The sequence below is a fragment of the Cucurbita pepo genome, chromosome 6 (assembly GCF_057944985.1).
Source record: "Cucurbita pepo subsp. pepo isolate OVF chromosome 6, ASM5794498v1, whole genome shotgun sequence".
Classification (NCBI taxonomy): domain Eukaryota; kingdom Viridiplantae; phylum Streptophyta; class Magnoliopsida; order Cucurbitales; family Cucurbitaceae; genus Cucurbita; species Cucurbita pepo.
The window spans coordinates 3042574-3060953 of NC_141803.1; the positions used below are offsets into that span (position 1 = coordinate 3042574).

At 36.1% G+C, this 18380-nt stretch overlaps 3 protein-coding genes and 3 non-coding genes across 6 annotated transcripts; 1 reads left to right on the plus strand and 5 right to left on the minus strand.

Moving 5' to 3' along the window:
- Positions 1–1394: 1394 nt before the first annotated feature.
- On the plus strand, positions 1395–5134 carry LOC111797070 (S-adenosyl-L-methionine-dependent methyltransferases superfamily protein). The gene is made up of 8 exons (XM_023679963.2): positions 1395–1621; positions 2220–2323; positions 2422–2559; positions 3030–3114; positions 3443–3636; positions 3768–3879; positions 4183–4290; positions 4826–5134. The coding sequence occupies exons 1-8, from the start codon at positions 1445–1447 to the stop codon at positions 4964–4966; spliced, it is 1059 nt and encodes a 352-aa protein (XP_023535731.1). The 5' UTR covers positions 1395–1444; the 3' UTR covers positions 4967–5134.
- A 76-nt stretch (positions 5135–5210) lies between these two features.
- Positions 5211–5284, minus strand: TRNAN-GUU (transfer RNA asparagine (anticodon GUU)). The gene has a single exon. It is a non-coding gene; the product is annotated as a tRNA-Asn (tRNA).
- A 90-nt stretch (positions 5285–5374) lies between these two features.
- On the minus strand, positions 5375–5448 carry TRNAN-GUU (transfer RNA asparagine (anticodon GUU)). Its single transcript has one exon. It is a non-coding gene; the product is annotated as a tRNA-Asn (tRNA).
- A 469-nt stretch (positions 5449–5917) lies between these two features.
- On the minus strand, positions 5918–5991 carry TRNAN-GUU (transfer RNA asparagine (anticodon GUU)). Its single transcript has one exon. It is a non-coding gene; the product is annotated as a tRNA-Asn (tRNA).
- A 257-nt stretch (positions 5992–6248) lies between these two features.
- On the minus strand, positions 6249–10916 carry LOC111797074 (uncharacterized). Its single transcript, XM_087125041.1, has 3 exons — positions 10500–10916; positions 8567–9321; positions 6249–8110 (listed from the first exon to the last, which is right to left on the minus strand). Exons 1-3 carry the CDS (start codon positions 10785–10787, stop codon positions 7582–7584), a joined length of 1572 nt encoding a protein of 523 aa, XP_086981167.1. The 5' UTR covers positions 10788–10916; the 3' UTR covers positions 6249–7581.
- Positions 10917–12056: 1140 nt separating this feature from the next.
- LOC111797394 (uncharacterized) lies at positions 12057–13375 on the minus strand. Its single transcript, XM_023680383.2, has one exon. It carries the CDS (start codon positions 13138–13140, stop codon positions 12472–12474), a length of 669 nt encoding a protein of 222 aa, XP_023536151.2. The 5' UTR covers positions 13141–13375; the 3' UTR covers positions 12057–12471.
- Between the last annotated feature and the right edge of the window lie 5005 nt (positions 13376–18380).

An 18380-nucleotide genomic window follows, 5' to 3' on the forward strand; every position in this document is an offset into this window, starting at 1 on the left:
TTTCAAGCCTAGTGGGTTAGAGTTGAATTTGGTTTCAAATGAATTGAGTAATCCCAACCCGGAAAGGATTATCATATTCGTTAATGGTTAAAGGGATTAGGACACTTGAATATTACAAAGTGATAGTGACCATAAAGTGAAAATCACTTATGAATCTCATTTTTCATTTCTCAATCTCTCAAATTTCTCCATTTTTTCTTACATTTTTCTCTCTTCTTACAAATCAAAATTTTTATAAAAATAATTTAAAATTTTCTCATTTATAAGCTTTTTTTAAACATAGATACAACAAACTTCAACTGCTAAATAGCTATTTTTTTCTTAAAAAAAAAGTTATTTTGAATTGAAAACGATGAAATTTTGGATACTAAAATTAAAGAGTTCTTCATATTTAAAGTTTTAATATTTAAGAATATTAAACTAAAAAATAAGAAATAAAGAGTTTTAAAGATGGAAAAACTAAACTACTAATTAAGAAGACAAGAAAAGAATAATGTTTGGTCATAAATTGAGGAGGAAAATAATTTATGAGTTATAAATGAACTATTTTTCTCGAAAAACATTAATGTTATAAATGAAAATTGTTTCTATTCTAAAAGAGATTTTCAAACATTAGAACATTACTAAAAACTTTTAATATATTTTTATTTTTTTATGAAAAAAATTTAAACGTATTAATTAATGAATTAAGGATAAGACAAAAAAACATTAATGTCCAATTTATAACCAAAAAATTTGAATATTCAACCTAAATACATATCCATTAGAACTATATTTACTACATTATTTAAAAATAAATAAAAATCCAACCAACTCGATATGCATACAAGGCAATATATGGACATATATGGGAATATAGTTTTTATTTAAGTATAATAAAAGAACACCTATAAAAATTATGCTTTATTCTTTTAAAAGTATTTATTTATGTAGCCACTTGGCAAGCATGCTAATTTCAATATTTTAAATATTTTATTTTTTTTGTCCTTCCTTCCATAATTATCAATTTTAAAAAAAATAAAATAAAATAAAAGTTAGTCTGCACTTTAAGCATAAGCGCTCTCGTGGGACTTTACACTTCCCCAATAGATCATTCCCTAAATTAGTCATGTCTCGTTGTAATGAAGAGAATATTATTTTATTATAAATATATGATCATTTTCTAAATTAGTCGATGTGGGACTTTCATCATTCAACCCGTCCCATTTTTATTTTTATTTTTATTTTTATTTTTATTTTTGTTATTTTTGTTGCAAGCAAAAAAATTTCATTCAAATATAACAAAATCTGTTTTTTCGTTTACATTAAATTTGTTCTGAATTAGGGTATTATTATAAAATTTTAAATGATTTATTTATTTATTTATTTATTTAAGGCTATTTATTGAATGTAAATTTTATCCTCCTTGAATTTGTGAGCATTACGTAAACTTGATTCATACTTGATGGCTGCACTCCTTGGCAAGCACATGTTCGTCTTCGTTCCATTTCCCACTCGACCCTGTTTCCCACGGCGGTGCTTCTTCAAGTTCGATTCGGCCCTATCCATCTCTCATCGAGCTTCTGTTTCAACCGTTCGAGCTACTTCGGCTGCCTCCATGGAAACTAGGACCGAGCTATCGGTTTGTATTATCTCTTATCTTCTCTTGCTTGCTCTGTAAATTGAATTGTGTAGAATGGAATCTGGATGATTAGGCTCCGGTTGAAGCTGTTTGTAATTTCCTCTGCTTGGTGTTTGAGAGAATCGCAAAAGATATGAGATGATATATGCTAAATGAAATGGCCGATGGTGTGTTGAGGCGTCGTATATATATGTTTTGTTGCGAAAAATCTAGGCGGATTTGAATTGGATTGAGTTATACTGAGAGTTTGAGTGATTCAACTACGTCAATTCTAAACTTCTTTCCGAAGATATAGCCCGGCGTAACGAAACATTATCAGGAACCTCTTCAGGGTTTGAGATCATTGTTTTCAGGTAGTGAGAGAGGAAATGTAGTTTGAAGTTGGTTCTAGGTCTATTTGATTACATGTTCATTAATTCCTCATGAAAGAAGGATGTTAAAGAATACGTTGGTAAGATTAAATTAGTCAAATGTGTGTCACGTAAGAGTGACAAGCATTTATTGGGAAAATAAAAGTTGACCTAACCTGTCAACTTTACCTTTTCGAATAGCAATGTTCTTTTTTCCTAGCTCTAATGATCTTCTGGTTTTTGCGTAGGACCCTGTTTTGATTGATAAGGAAGTCAACAACATTGAGAATATTTTAGCTTGTTCCGTATGTTATGGCCCATTGACTGCGGCAGCTGGTTCGGGACTTTCAGTGTATGTTTGAAACTGTATTGTACCTATTTTAGCTTTTCTTATTTCTTCTATTGCGTCTTAGTAATTGATGTGTCTTTATTTATATGCTTTTGATACAGGGAGTCCACAAAGGGATATCAATTGGAATGCGGCACATGTAAAAAGTCATTCACTGGCAGTGAATCTCACTTGGACTTGACGATATCCGCTGGAATTAACAATGAAGAATCCATGCCTGCTACCACAGAGATTTTTCGGTATTTCAATGTTGTCATCTGCTTTGTATTATGAAGGGGCAGTTAATTAGCATGCTACTAAAATTTTCAAATGCAAAAGGCTTCATGGTCTTGAGAGAAATTAATTTTGTTACAAATTCCATGTGATGGATCTTTATGCTTCATGTTAAAAGGCATTTTTGTTTAGAGCTAGAAGCTCGGTAAGCCATATACACGGGGACACCATTGCTACAATAAAAATTGACGGAATCCAATATACATGGGGACATATTGGTGTACCTATCAGAGGTTTATGGAGGTCTGGGATATTTTCAGAAATATTTTTGCTTTTTGCCATGTTCGAATTAGGATTATATTGGTAGCTAGCTAGTCTTAGTTGTATTAATACAAATGAAGTTATGGGTGTTTGGTTGGAACTTGTGATACCTCTCCCTCGTTGCCTCCTTCCCCTTTTTTCTCATCTCATGTTTATCATCTTTTCACTGGATCAGGACTAGATTGGTGTCTTTTCTGTATGAGAGGGGCTGGCGTCAAAGTTTTTCAGCAATCCTTGGATTTCCAGGCCCAGAAAAGGAGGTGATATCAGCTCTTTTATCTTTCATGTTATTAAACTGCCTACATGGTACTTTTTATGTAATATCAGCATGTAAGTATAGGCTCAACATTAGGAATTGGATTAGTCCATTAATACCAATGCAAAGTCAGAGGCAGGTCTAGTATTTTGTTTTAGAGTGTTTTATTACTGATGAAGAGGAGGCCCTAGTGCCAACCCCTATAACAATGTTGAGGTTCGCAAAGATTAGTGATTTTAACGTGTCTCTGTTTTCACGCCTACTAGACTAGTGGTATCAGTTCAAGATGTAACCATGTTCCCAATACTAAGGACATGTTGATTTCATTGCAGTTCGAGTTTATAAAAAATTTCATCACACCAGTCTTAGGTGGAAACATAATTGATGCAAGTTGTGGAAGCGGAATGTTTTCAAGAATCTTTGCCAAGAGTGGGTTATTTTCTTCTGTTGTTGCATTGGACTACTCGGAGAACATGTTAAAGGAGTGTTATGCATTCATCAAAGAAGAGGAAAACTTCCCCAAAGAGTAAACAATATTTTCCTTTAGTTTTAGCTTTACATTAGTAGTTGTGGAATTGCTATAGTTCAAGGATCTTTGTGTTGCATATTTAGATTGTTGTTCGAGTTTTTTATCTAAATGAAAATTGTCATTCTTAGGAGCTTGGTTCTGATTAGAGCTGATATTGCTCGGCTTCCATTTGCTTCAAGTTCTATTGATGCAGTGCATGCTGGTGCTGCTTTACACTGCTGGCCTTCACCATCAGCTGCTGTGAGTATTTTTCATCTGTATCTGGGGGTTATAGGTTGTGATTTGACTTTTCATAGTTGCACTAATGAAAAACACACTGCACAAGCTGCAGTTTATTGATGGTTATTGCCTTTTTACTATAGTGATATGATTACTCATCTTCAAAGAAAATATATTTTAGTACTCTTTACTTCGCTTGTATGAGTGTTAAATGTGTATATTACTGGCACCAACATATACCTATAATTGTACCACAGATTCATCTCACTAAACTAATCAACGGATATGCTTTTGTGATTAACTGTGTCCAGAATGGTCTTGCAGGTGGCTGAAATAAGTAGAATTTTAAAACCCGGAGGAGTATTTGTTGGGAGCACTTACATAATCGATGGACCATTTTCTTTTATGCCATTTTTGGGGACTCAAATAGAGGTATATTCGCAATTTGTTTTAATTTTCCCTTCTACAACTTCTAGGATTCTCCTTGGATGCTTAGGTAGTTTGATTACTTCAGTTCATTATATATCTTTACTTTTCACTCTTTGCTTTGCTTTGAAATACTTTGATGTTATTGTGAGTGAGAATATTTGCTAAAACCACCCCATCTAAACATCTAAACATCTAAACATCTAAACAGTGTGAAAGTTCTCTGTTTATAATTATTTAGAAAATCAAATAAATTACAAAAGATACCCGGAAGAGCAATAAATAGATACAAGAAAGACAAATATCTAGATATTTACCTATAATAAAATATCAAATATTCTATTATAACTAAATATCCTTTTAACATAAAGTGTCAGCAAATGCAAAAACAATCACATTAACTTAGGTTGTTAACCATTTCTTAATGCTCCAACGTTGCATCCATATCGGTTACCAGAATTCTGGTTTTTTGTTACGGTTTTTGCCTCTTACCGTAGTAGTTAATCCTTAAACTTTGTATTGTGCATCTCTCTGTGCACAGATTGCAAAGAAGATAATAGGGGGCCACATCGTTCTATCTGAAAGTGAATTAGAAGAACTCTGCATGGCCTGTGGTATGGTCGACTTTAGATGTTTAAGAAATAGGAGGTTTGTAATGTTCTCTGCTAGAAAACGCAGCTGAACATTTGGTTTGTGGTTTCCAGTCCTCTGGTTTTATTATAATATATATATGTATATATTTTTTTTTCTTTTTTAGCATTCAGAACTTCTCAAAAGTTGATGTTTTATGTATGTTGGCTGCTGGTTGTCCTACATCTGGTTGTAATATAATTTATCCATATTTGCTTTATACCTTCTGTGACCTAAAGAAAATGACCAATTGCAGAAAAAGGGATTTTTAAAATAAAATAAAATAAAAAGGAATACGCTAGAAGGAGGGCTTGAACCTCCGACCTTGTGGTTAACAGCCACACGCTCTAACCAACTGAGCTATTCCAGCATTTGTTACTTGTTTTGTTGGTAAAATAATTTTACAATTTTTGAAAATTAAATATTATATTAAAAAAAGATAGGTAAAAGTATTAAACAACGCTAGAAGGAGGGCTTGAACCTCCGACCTTGTGGTTAACAGCCACACGCTCTAACCAACTGAGCTATTCCAGCATGTTTATTTGTGTATTTTGTTGTTTTTATAATTTTTGTTTATGTACTTTCAAATGTTCAATTTCAGTCCCTACATTTTTAATAATATAAATATTAAAAATAGTTATAACTGTCAATTTATTGCTAACCTTTTTTTTTTAATTTTATTATTATTATTTAAAAAAACATTTTAATCTCTATTAACATTCCTTTTTATAATTTTTGAAAATATAGTCACTTGAGAGAATATAAAATTTATTAAATTTAAAAACTAAATATAAAATTTATTAAATTACTAGCCACTCGAACAAAAATACCAAAATAATATTTTAACAAAAAATATGTAAGAAATGCTATAAAAAAAAAAAGGCTTAAACCTTTTAACTACGCTCTAGCAGCTAGGAGGGCTTAAAATATAATGCTATATAATGCAAAGGCTAATGAGAACGCAAAAGAAGGAAAAGAAAAAAATGTTACATAAATAAAAAAGCGCTAGAAGGAGGGCTTGAACCTCCGACCTTGTGGTTAACAGCCACACGCTCTAACCAACTGAGCTATTCCAGCTTGTTGATGAGGTGTTATTTATTATTTTAATTAACTTTTACATTCTGTTTTGTTCACGGTTTCCATTGACACGCTGAATGGATTCTCTTGCAATTGTGACAATCATCTAATATTTTACACCATTCACAAGTCCTGTACATAAAATGACCTCTTTGGCAACAAGTCTCAAGAACAACACAAAGCACCCAACAAAATTCCAGAGAACATTCAATAAAACCAGCAGATAGCAAAGCCAACAAATTGATGAACAAAACAAATGAAACAAACAGAAACGTCAAGTTTATAGACTTAGACTACTATATGTTGGTGTACATCCACTCCAGTCACTTCCAATATGTTGACTCAAGCAGCTCAAGCTGTACGAGCAATACGGACACAATAATTGGCTCAATCAAACCATTCTCAAAGCCTCAAATAGAGATGATAAAGCCCCTTACAGAAGTCGCCTTGAATCCCCATTACAAAGAAAATTCTCAACCCTCCCTCTCAATCGCTACGCCCTATAAGGATAGAAGGGTTCTAATACATTCTTAACCCAATTTTTTCGTCTACCCACCCTAACCTTATATAGCTAAGCTACCCTATTTTGTTGTATACCATGCTACTTTACTATATAAGAAATCAAATTGATACAAAACCATCAAAATTATATAAATTTTTGCATACGAGTAATATATACCAGCATATAAATTTCTAACTAGCATTGAATTTTCGATGGGAACTAAAAAAACTCACTTGTGTGGTGTGGCAAGGATAAAAGGCAAAATGAGAATGTGAATTTAGGAAGAGAGAGGAAGAGGTACTTTAACTCCGGGGAAGAATTCCACTCAGCACGGTCCTCTACAATGATATGATATTGTCAACTTTGAACATAAACTCATATGACTTTACTTTTGGATACCCAAAAGGCTTTGTACCAATAAAGATAATGTAGGACTCCTCTCCCCCGACAATCCTCCACACTCCCACCACACCACACAGTCCTAGCGGAATCCACACCCTCCATAGTTACACACCCTCCTCTTGTAGAGTAAGAGGTCGCTCACCACACAGTTCTAGCCGAATCCGGACCCTCCATAGTTACACACCCTCCTCTTGTAGAGTAAGAGGTGGCTTATCAGGTTTTGTAAAGAACCAGTATATATTATGGAACATGAATAAAGAACAGAGAACGAATGTATCCGATCTGATGCCATCTGCACAACTTTTACTTCTGTTAGTAGGAATCAGACACGCCTACAAGAAAAGCTTGGCAAAGAGCTTATTGTGAACTTACCCAATCACGTTGTATAAACAAGAACTTAGTAAATATATAACACATTTTATATTCCTTCCAATGACGAAAACAAATAAGAATAGCGACTGTGTTACACCAATATGAGGAGACGAGTTTGATTCCACTGTACAAATTTGGTTGAACATACGCATGTAAAAACTGCAAGAGCACTCATCTTCTGTTCTGAATTTCAGAGAATTCCATAAATAAAAATTATAATACTTCCCGACCATCAAGATTGAAGCCCAGTACGTGAAATGGAGTAGCTTTTCTGGTCTCAGAAAATACGTAACAGAGTACATTCCCTCGGTAGGCTATTGTTTGAGAAAATTTGAAATTGTCCACTGGCTATAAAGGGCTGTCTTTTCGTCGTCATCGAAATCTAGATCATCCTCTTCTTTATAGTCCATATCAATGACTTCTCTGTCTCTAGAATGTAGCTCACCTGACTCTGATAAATGAACTTGAGAGAATGGAGAACCTGAAGTTGGCCATTCAGAAGTTATTTGTTGCATCTCTGATTCAATTAAAACTTCCATACGTGCTCGTTCTCTATCTCTTGGATAGGTGCAATACAGAAACGAGTATATAAAACAACAGAGAGCCAATGGAATTCCTATTGCAGTGTACAATGCCCGGGCTAATGATGCTGCATTCCCCCTATCTGTGGCAATCTCTTCAGTCTCACTAGATCCTCTCTTAACGGGCTTATATCCATAGACATGCTGAGCCAGAATCCCAACAATAGGAGGAGCAAATGATGACAAAATAGATTCCAAAGATCGATCTAAAGCATAGACATTTGTCCGAGATTTTTCAGGAACTATCTCTGCAAAAATAGGACTGCAAAAAAACAATTCAAATCATAATTTGAAGTCAACATTGCATATCTGCTTCTTTCATGCTTGAATCATGAGTAACATACACGTCAACAAATTCTATAAGGCTGTATTAACATTCTATGCTTAATGTGCATTTTTCTAGATAACGTTCATAAGTAAATGACATCTATCCTATCATCACTAATGATGGTAATTATCCTCTAGGATGTATTTGTTTTCTCATAAATCAAAACACATTGGTCCTTCCAGATTCTAGGCAAGACTAGTTTCCTTATAAGCCAAAACTACCAAATAGGAATCTTTTAGTTTTGGCAAAAACCTATTGTTCGAAGGAAGAATTGCTTATTAACTAATTTTCGAAGGAAAACTAGATATTGTCTTTTCAATTTCCAAGTAATAGTCCCACCTGAATTCCTCATAGACTGAGATAGATGATGGCAGTAAGTATGACACTTACTTATTTGTAGCTGGAGCATTCCAAGAAATGAAAAACCCCACAATGAGCAAGACTAGTCCATGGAGAACTGCTGTAAATGGGCCATCAGGCAAGAAGAGCAGAAGAACTGCAGCTAGAGGAATGCCTGACGCTGAGCTGATTTGTGCCAGAATAATCCTCCCGGAATCTGGGAAACGTGTGGAGAGGATATCTCCCATTTTACCTCCAAACAAGCCTCCAAGAGAGTTTCCAATCACAAACATGCCCATCAGAAAAGCAGTCTTCTCATGGGAGAAGCCCTTGAGTTCCAACCACATTGTTAAAAATGACAAGGCTGACCAGGGAAATGAACCTGTGACACCCTGCGCTACTATGATCTGAAAGGATGGAATCCTTATAACTGATTTTGATTCCTGTACCAAGTCCTTCACTCCAGACCAAAAGGAATTATGGGGTGGAATACGATTACCAGTTTTTATGCCGTTGTCTGAAAAATGTGGATCGTGTGCAAAGAGACGGACTAGAATGCCAACAACAACACTGATTAGTCCAACAAGATGAAATGCAATTCTCCAACCAGGGATTCCCATAATTGTTATTGGAGCTATTATTATTGAACACAACCCGCCAATAATGGAGCCTAAGTTGCCAGTCGTTTGAAGCCATCCAAAAGCCAAACCACGGTTATGGTCATCTGTTGAATCTGCGACGAGGGACTGGATGGCAGGTGCAACTAATGCAAGGCCAATCCCATTCAATGCTCTTGAAACAGCGACCTGTTGGGTACAATCTGAATGACTTATAATCAGCTAATATTTAATTCCAGCATAGGTAAATCTGCAACACATTAATATATTGACAGCTAAAAACTTCTAAAAAATCAACTTGCTAAATTTTTGTTGACTTTAACACAATTTCTAAACACCAAAGGAAATTGAAAATTTATTGTCCATAAGTCTGCGCAGGCTTTCCCTCTTCCAACAAATCATCCAAAATGTTTACGCATTTCAAACATATAGTAATCTTTCACATAAAAGGCCAACGTGCTGAGATTTTCGCATCAATTTCTTTATTTCCCATAGACATCTGGGAACAAAATCGGCAAAGAGCGAAACAAGCCCACTTGATAACAAAATTGTCGATATCACTTTCTCAGTCCCCAATTTCTTTCTAATCTCCTATTATACCAAGATCCGTTGTCGCAAAGTTTTAGTGGCACAATGAGGAATAAAGTAGTCAACGATTTAATATTTCACGTGATTCAGTGACAAGAAAAAATATCGATTCTGACTCTTCATGATCTCACATCATTTCATTCCTTGCTATATGCTTTCAAGTAATTGCAAATGTATTTTTGCATGCGCTGATAAGAATGATGCAATTTACAGAGAAAAGTACATTTCCAACCAGAATTGAGCAAAGATTACGCCTCACTAAAAATGTCAAGGCAACACATCTGTTCGTGCTTTCAACCAAAAAAAAAAAAAAAAAAAAAAAAAAAAAAAAAACATTAAGTACGCTCGTTCAAAATCTTCATATGAGATCTACTTCATAATATTTCAAAAAATTTCTCTAGCAAGTGGATAAAGCGAAATTGACGTGGTAAAACAGTAATTTATATGGCTTTTTATTTTTACTCGTTCCAGGACCTTTAATCGTTACAATTCCAACTTTCCAATTTTGATGACTACATCAATATTCATGAACGAACAAGGAAGAGAAATACGTTGTATTTCAATCGACTCGTTCAACAGCCCTAAACTTCCATTCGTTATCATACGTACGCAATAAAACAGAATATCCGGAAGCGAATACACAAACAAGCGAAAAGAAGGAAACAAAATTGGCGAGATCAAAACAACGGCGGAGAATGTAGCATTATCTAGGGCTACACGACAACGAAACGAAAACAAAAAAAAAAAAAAATCAGGAGCAAGAGTAGAATTGGATGAACCTGAAGGAATGTAGAGGAAAAGGCAACGAGAAACGTAGCGGCGGCCCAAAGGAAAGCGCCGAGAGCAATGACATGAGCTCGGTTATGGCGCACGGCCAAATAAGCAGCCAAGGGATAGCAAGAGGCCTGAACGATGGATCTGAAGAGAGTCAAAGAACCGAGACCAGTAGGACCGGTGTGCAAGGCGGCACCGACCTCTTTGTAGACACCAGGTAACAGAGATTCGTCGGCCCTCTCCATTACTCCGGCGAGGTTTACCAGAATCAATGTCACCGTCTCGGACTTCATCTCGGTCCCTCCCTCGGCGCCCGCGAATTTAGGCTAGAATTCGTAGTTGACACCCGCTTTTATATGCCAATTGGATTCCCTCCCTCCAATTGCATGTTCCAGTCCCTCGTCTTTAATTAGTCTTTTTCCTCCTCCCATCTCCTAAAATAAATACTTTTTTGTTAAATAAATATTAAATACCTATGTTTAAATTCATTAAATAATTCATTAGAGAATATTCCTAAGATTATTTTAATTTATTATTATTATTATTATTATTATTTTATCCTTATCCAGTAATATACTCTCTCGCTGTCTCCAATTCCATAATACACCAAAATTAGAATATCCGTTGCTTCGCCACCACGCCAACCTGGTGGAATGTGTGGTTTTTTATCAGGTGTGAACACATCTATTCTATACAACGCCGCAAGACACTTTTGGGCCGGGCTGACGGCCCACTACCAGTACCTACATCTGCTTTACTTTTGGGCTCAACTCTTAGAGGTGGACCACTCAAGTAACCGGTCAAGCTCTATCGCTAGTAGATATTGTCCACTTTAACTTATTACGTATGTCATTAATCTCACGGTCTACTCGAAAGAGGTTTCCACACCCTTATGAGAAATGTTTTGTTTCTCTCTCCAACTGAGGTGGGATCTCACAATCCACCCCCTTGAAGCCTAGCGTACTCGCTAGAACATTCCTCGGTGTCTAGCTCTAATACCATTTGTAATAGCTCAAGCCCACCGCTAACAAATAACACATATTTATAATAAATGTTTTGTTTCCCCCTCCACCCTAGAACACAGTCCGGTGCTTGGCTCTAATACCATTTGTAATAACCCAAACCCATCGCTTGCAAATATCACACCCTTGTAAGAAATATTTTGTTCCCCTCTCCACCGTCCACCGTGGAACACCGCCCAGTGCCTACATTTGATATCATTTGTAACAGCTCAAGCTCTCACCCTAGCATATATTGTCCAATTTAACTCGTTACATATCGTCATTAGCCTCACGATTTTAATACACTTCTACTATGTAGAGGTTTTCACATCCTTATAACAAATGTTTCATTCCCCTCTCTAAAGCTTGAAAAAGTCGTAAAAATTAAGCCAGCGTGATTCTTCAAAGTTATGAAAATGAGATGCTTCACTTTTCGGATTACATCTCAATAGATTTGGATGTATAATCTTTTTACGACGTGGGGATGTCACAATGATAGTAGCTAGGTTAAGAAGTAGTGGGGAACACGAAGGGATAATCAAAACCACTCGAGTCTAGGGTTGAAACCCACGAAGGAGACCACGATAATGTCTCCTCAATACTTTATTCAAAACACAATTTCTTTTCACCATCAAATAAATGGATGGTTTCATGAAAAAAGAGATTAAATTAAAAACATATGATATGAATCTTAGAAAATATCAATAATAACAGACATCGTTATCAACAAAATTAAGCGAACAATAAGAACGCTTAAATCAAAAGATTTTTAGTAGACCATCATATTAATATTTAAATCTTAGCGGGTCCCACTCTAATCGGAGATGGCAGCTGCCGTTGGAGTGGGTCGACGCCATTTTTCAAAATCTCCCTTGTAATACATCTTCATTGATACGAGGCTTAGAATTTATATTCAAGGTAGACAATATCATACTATTATGGAGAGTCGTGCGACATCCCTTTGTCAAGCTGCAAATTATTGGAGCAACGACAGGTGAAATTCACCTGGTGCGGTACCACTGCTATTGGTTCTCCAGGTTTCATCATTTTGCAGCGCGGCTGACACGAACAGTGGGCTTGTACTATCGTGGGGCGCGTCTAAATCAGCCCTGATAGCAGCCTGTGTCTTTACCACACGAGAAGAGTAAAGACCCGATCCAGAAGTTTCTAGAATAGAGGGTGTGGAGCTAGTTGTTTTAACCAAGTTAAAGAGATCAAATCGGCGGGAATAGGATGACCCACCAGTGGTAAACGGCGGGGAAGGGATTCCGGTGAACTCTTGCACCATTGCACGGAAATTCGTGGTGTCGGTTGTGAGAACGGTGGTGGGAGCTCTCCGTGAGGCTCTAGTTCTCTTCTTTGTGGTGGCTTTGGGATGCAAAACCCCAGATGAGCGAATTGGGATTTGGTTTTGGGTGGGATCCGCGGCGGCGGGTTCAGATGTCCCGGCGTTGGAAGGGTTGTTGAAAGTGTAATCGGAGGGGAAATCGTAGAAAGGGGAGGAGGGGAGGAGGTGGGTTTGGTAGGAATTGGGGTTGAAGAAAAGTGGAGGCGGCGGCGGTGGCGGCGGGGGAAAAGGGTGATGAGAGTCGTAATCTTCATCGCCGCCGCTGGAGGATTGCAAACTTGGGCTGCCGGAATCCATGTGTGAAGGTGGTTTGAGGGAATCAAAATGGAAATGTTTTAGTTGTCATTCAGTTGGAAGCGAAAAGGGGGAGGTGGGTGTGTCTAAAAAGAAGTGAAAACGCATAGATTGGAATAGATATGTACTAATAATGAGATGGAAGATCTAAGCATGGGCTAAGCTAAAAGAGAAAAAGGGTATAGCCATTAGGGGAGGAAAGCTAGGGTTTTTTTCTTTTGGGGGAGAGGTGGACGATGTGTATTTGAATTAAGAGGGCTTGAGAAGTGAAGAAGACGTGTGGACCCTCCATTTCAGAAAGGGGTTGCTGGCCACGGGTCAAACTCAACTGAATACGAAACATATGTCTTTTTGGGTCCGTTTCCACATCTTTATAGGAAATAATTGGTCGTCTAGGTTTGATATCATTTGTAACGGTTCAAACTCATCACTAGAAGATATTGTCCCCTTTTTGGGTTTTCCCGTACCAGCTTCCTTCATGAGTTTTCTCTTATACCATTGATAACAATTCAAGCCTACTGGAAGGTATTGTCATTTTTTAGTTTTTCCTTACGAGCTTCCTTTGTGGGTTTTCTCACCACTATAAGATATTGTCGTTTTTAGGTTTTCATGTACTGACTTACTTCATGAGTTTTCTCGGATATCATTGGTAACAATTCAAGCTTACTGAAAGGTATTGTCATTTTTTGGTTTTTTTCCTTACGAACTTCCTTTGTAGGTTTTCTCTAATACCATTTGTAACGGAAGATATTATCTTTTTTGGGTTTTTTCTTATGGGTTTCCTTTGTGGGTTTTCCCTTACGGGCTTCCTTCGTGGGCACACCCCTGATTTCCACGCCCTTATAAGAAATGTTTCGGTGTCTAGCTTTGATACCATTTATAACAGTTCAACCTCACCACTAGAAGATATTGTTCCATTTTTGGGTTTTCCCATACGGGCTTACTTCATGAGTTTTCTTTGATATCATTGGTAACAATTCAAGCCTACTATAAGGTATTGTCATTTTTTGGTTATTCCTTATCAACTTTCTTTGTGGGTTTTCTCTAATACTATTTGTAACCGAAGATATTATCTTTTTTTGGTTTTTTCTTATGGGTTTCCTTTGTGGGTTTTCCCTTACGGATTTCCTTCGTGAGCACACCCCTTGATTTTCGCACCCTTATAAAAAATGTTTCGGTGTCTAGCTTTGATACCATTTATGACAGTTCAACCTCACCACTAGAAGATATTATCCTTTTTGGCTTTTCCCTTACAAGTTTTTCCTCCGCTCGGTACTCAGTGTCTAACTCTGATACCATTTATAATAGTTAAGACCCACCTCTAGAAAATACTGTCCTTTTCTGAGTTTTCCCTTCTAAGCTTTCTTTCAAAGTTTTAAAACTGAGAAGTTTTGTTATTCCCCCCAATCGACCAATCAATGTGAGATTTGACAATCGTTAAAGTCAAAAAAAAATTATTATAAGAAATATTTTGTTGTCACGATTATTAAAGTCAAAAAAGATTATTATAAGAAATATTTTGTGAGCCTTCATATAAATCAAAATTTGATGTAAAATGTGCTATCCAGACCATAGAATAATTAATAATCATATCATTTATAACAAACAAATTCACTTGCCAACAATAAAAACTCAACTCTTGCTCGTGAACCTTTTGTTTATTTTTTTAATAATAATATAAATGAAATTAAAATATTAATATTAGACAACATAAATAAATAAATAAATAAATAATCAATAAATATATTATAACGTCGATATGACAACATAAATAAATAAATAAATAAACACTCAATGTTTTCATTATAATAATTCATTTTAAGGCATGTTTAGCTTCATTTATTTACAAAATTAAAAAAAAAATAAAAATAAAAAAGGAATCTTGTATCCAGATCAGCCTTTGACTTAGTCAAAGCTCAGAAATATAAGATCAAGCTAGCTATGATTGAGAGCTCCACCAGAGAATCTTTCTTCTAAGAAAATAAAATCCATATATGACAATTCAGCAATAATATTCATAATTACAGTACATGAAATATTCGAATTATTATTATTTAAAAAAAAAAAAAAACAGAAATAAATCCATAAACGAAGTAACACCTGGAACAAACAAGGTTATACTTACAGATTTAGGGCAGGAGATGTCGTTGTCATGGTGTGTACCCTGGATGGATCAAATGAGACTTACCCTACAAAACTCTAAACCCTAAACCCTAATTTGAGACGAAGGGCATTTGAAGGTGCTAGGAGACAACGGGCGGCTCCATTTCTCCACTCCTTAGTGCGCTTACTTGTCGACACATTTTAACAAGACTCCAAAGGGTTCCAGTGCACGTTGGCTTGCTTTGGATGTGCACGCGTGGGGGGTGGGTGAGTTTGTGTCTGTATGTCTTTTGATCGTCTTGGCTATTGCTGTTCCGATATCTCGGGCCTTTTCGGCTGTCGGCTGTGGTTGGTGGACTATTTCTTAGGCCCTTTTGGCCTTGTCGCGAGTATAATTGACCATTTTTGGCTTGCATGGCTAGCGGGCTTGGGCTCAAGAAATATGATATGCACATGGCTGTGACAACATGAGTACCACGATACACTAGATTTTGGTGGATTTTTTTTCGATCATTTGGCTCTTGGTTTACCTAAAAGGCCTCGTACCAAAACATGATCTAGTTAATGTGGGACTACTTGTTTCAATAATCATTAACAATCCTCCCCTCAAACAAAATACATCATACCTAAGGCTTATGAAACATGCAACAATAATACACCATACCTGAGGCTTATGAAACCCGCGAGCAGCCTCTTCTTAGTTGAGGCTTGACTCTTTTCTTTGGAGTTATTGAACAAAGTACACCCATTGTTTAACACTTGAGTCACTTTTGATTGGGACTACTTGTTTCAATGATCATCAACAATCCTCCTCTCGAACAAAATACACCATACCTTATACCTATGGAACTTTTGATAGCCTCCTCTTAATCTGGGCTCCACTCCTTTCTTTGAAGCCCTTGAACAAAGTACACTCTTTATTCAACACTGGGTCACTTTCGACTACATCTTCAAGGCTCACAACTTCTTTGTTTGACATTTGAAAATTTCATTGACATGGTTAAGTTAAGGGCCAATGGTTAAGTTAAGAGCATGACTCTGATACTATGTTAGAACCAAGACCCTCTAGAATGTAAAAAGTCTCTCATACCAATAGTGACAGTGTTCCTTTCTTATAAACCCATGATCTCCCTCTTGATTAATCAATGTAACATTGTTGGGTACAATAATTGGAAAAGAAACATGTGATACATGAGACTACGTCCACATAAAACTCCTTAATACATGGATAAAAGCATGTGACTAAAACTCAAAATATTGGATACACCAAGGAGAGTTGAAGGTACGTAAAAGCATGTAGGTTCCATACAGCTTGATTGCGATGAAGACACTTTAAAACCCATATGGGAAAGATGGTGGAAAAGATGGTGGAAAAGATGGTGTTGCAAGAAGGAAGGGATAAGCTTGGATCATAAATCCCTTCTCCTTTACGTGTTAGCCACCAAATACGCATCCCTATCTCTATCTCAGCCTTGAATCCCAAGGCTTGACCCCCATGTGAGGCACCAAATACCAAGCCCTTCCTTCCATTTCAAGCTCTCCAATATCATCACACCTCGTCGTTGAGGCCACAACCACCGCCGCTTTATACATTTCCTTCATCACTTTGCGTAGCTCTTGATACAACCACCAAACCAAACCAAAGCTCTCCTCCTCCTCCTCCACCTCCACCTCCACCTCCACCTCCTTGCTTTGTCGGTGTGGTTGTCTTTTAGAACAAGGAAAGTGTTGGGAAGGGTTCCATACACCCTCCATCCATACCCAACCTTGCTACTTTTAACCCACACAAATGGACCCCAATAATATGCCCTAAATTTTTACCTTATTATTATTATTATTATTATCATTATTATTATCATTATAAAAGAAAAAGCCAAATCCAGCTTTAGATGCCACACTGTTTTTATAAGTTGAAAACTTTGACTGTATTTTTTTTTTTTTTTTTTTTTTTTTTTTTTTTTTTTTTTTTTGCAATATCTTGAAAAGCTATTTATTTTTATTTTAATAAACCCCAAAATATATTGCTTTTCTGTCGGCAAATCAATCCCCTTCTCTTTGGCCTTCCATTAGCTAATTCCATATCCTATAGTACATGCTAATATTGTATCTACATATATCTATTTTACGTGCGGGACCCGCCTCAAATGGAGAGGGGTTATCTGTTCCCGTCCCACCCAATTTCATGTTCGCCCCGCTTAATATAGATATATTTTCAACGCTGTCACATCTTCTTAACCCAAAATGACAAATGACTAGGGAGAGAAAAGGTTACTTTTTTTAAGGTACCCTTGTAACAGATCCAATGGAGACGGAGTGAGGCCTGGCTACGAACCATGGTGCTGGCTAAAAGAGGAAAAGACTTTCCTATCCCCGCTCCACCATGTAGACATCTGTATATGTAGAAGGAATTTTGGAATATGAAGAGGGGTTGAATGGGTGAAAGAAAATTGGAATTTTGGAAAGTCAATTTAGGAAGTAGCTAGGAGAGGTCGTGCGCCAAAAGATTAAATTTTCTTTTAAATGTCTAAAATAAAAATAAATAAATAAATGGATGTCCGGTGGTTGGCCTTGCACTCTTTACTTTTTCAGATTTTCCGAATATATCTTTGCCTCACCTTACACTAGGATAATTTTTAATATCACACCCTTTTAAAACTCTACCCTATTTTATAAATATCTTATTTAAAACTCGAACGCTTCACGTTTAGAGAATTTAGATTCAGCACTCGTGTGTCCCGATATTCTTCTACAGGCAAAGTCACGTCGCTTACTATTTAGTTTTAAAAGTGAAAACTATCCTCACATACCAACACAACATGTTTTATCTTCATTCACATGTATCTTAGAAAAATTTCAAAGTAGTTACCAAACACGTTTAACTATGAAGTTTTTATGATTGAGTTACCTTATTTTTTGTTTTCTAGTACCAATCACAAAGCTAATCTTAATTTATGATTTGTGGGTCCCACGCAAAAATTAAGGTAACAGGTTCCTAATTATTTATATATATAACTTTCAAAATTTAAACTCAAATATCGTTACTTTTTCATAAAATTTATATTATATAGTTCATTAATGCATAATACATTTAAGCATCTAATTTCAAACAAAAAAGAGAACATATATTGGAATAATTCATA

What these genes read in the sequence shown, in the direction of transcription:
- LOC111797070 (XM_023679963.2), top strand. Translation starts at nt 1,445, where the DNA reads ATGGCTGCACTCCTTGGCAAGCACATGTTCGTCTTCGTTCCATTTCCC. An exon ending in AAACTAGGACCGAGCTATCG is followed by an intron (nt 1,622 to 2,219) that starts GTTTGTATTATC and finishes GTTTTTGCGTAG; the next exon opens with GACCCTGTTTTGATTGATAA. An exon ending in GGCCTTCACCATCAGCTGCT is followed by an intron (nt 3,880 to 4,182) that starts GTGAGTATTTTT and finishes ATGGTCTTGCAG; the next exon opens with GTGGCTGAAATAAGTAGAAT.
- LOC111797074 (XM_087125041.1), bottom strand. Translation starts at nt 10,787, where the DNA reads ATGAAGTCCGAGACGGTGACATTGATTCTGGTAAACCTCGCCGGAGTA. An exon ending in TTTCCTCTACATTCCTTCAG is followed by an intron (nt 9,322 to 10,499) that starts GTTCATCCAATT and finishes TGTACCCAACAG; the next exon opens with GTCGCTGTTTCAAGAGCATT. An exon ending in AATGCTCCAGCTACAAATAA is followed by an intron (nt 8,111 to 8,566) that starts GTAAGTGTCATA and finishes GTTTTTTTGCAG; the next exon opens with TCCTATTTTTGCAGAGATAG.
- LOC111797394 (XM_023680383.2), bottom strand. Translation starts at nt 13,140, where the DNA reads ATGGATTCCGGCAGCCCAAGTTTGCAATCCTCCAGCGGCGGCGATGAA.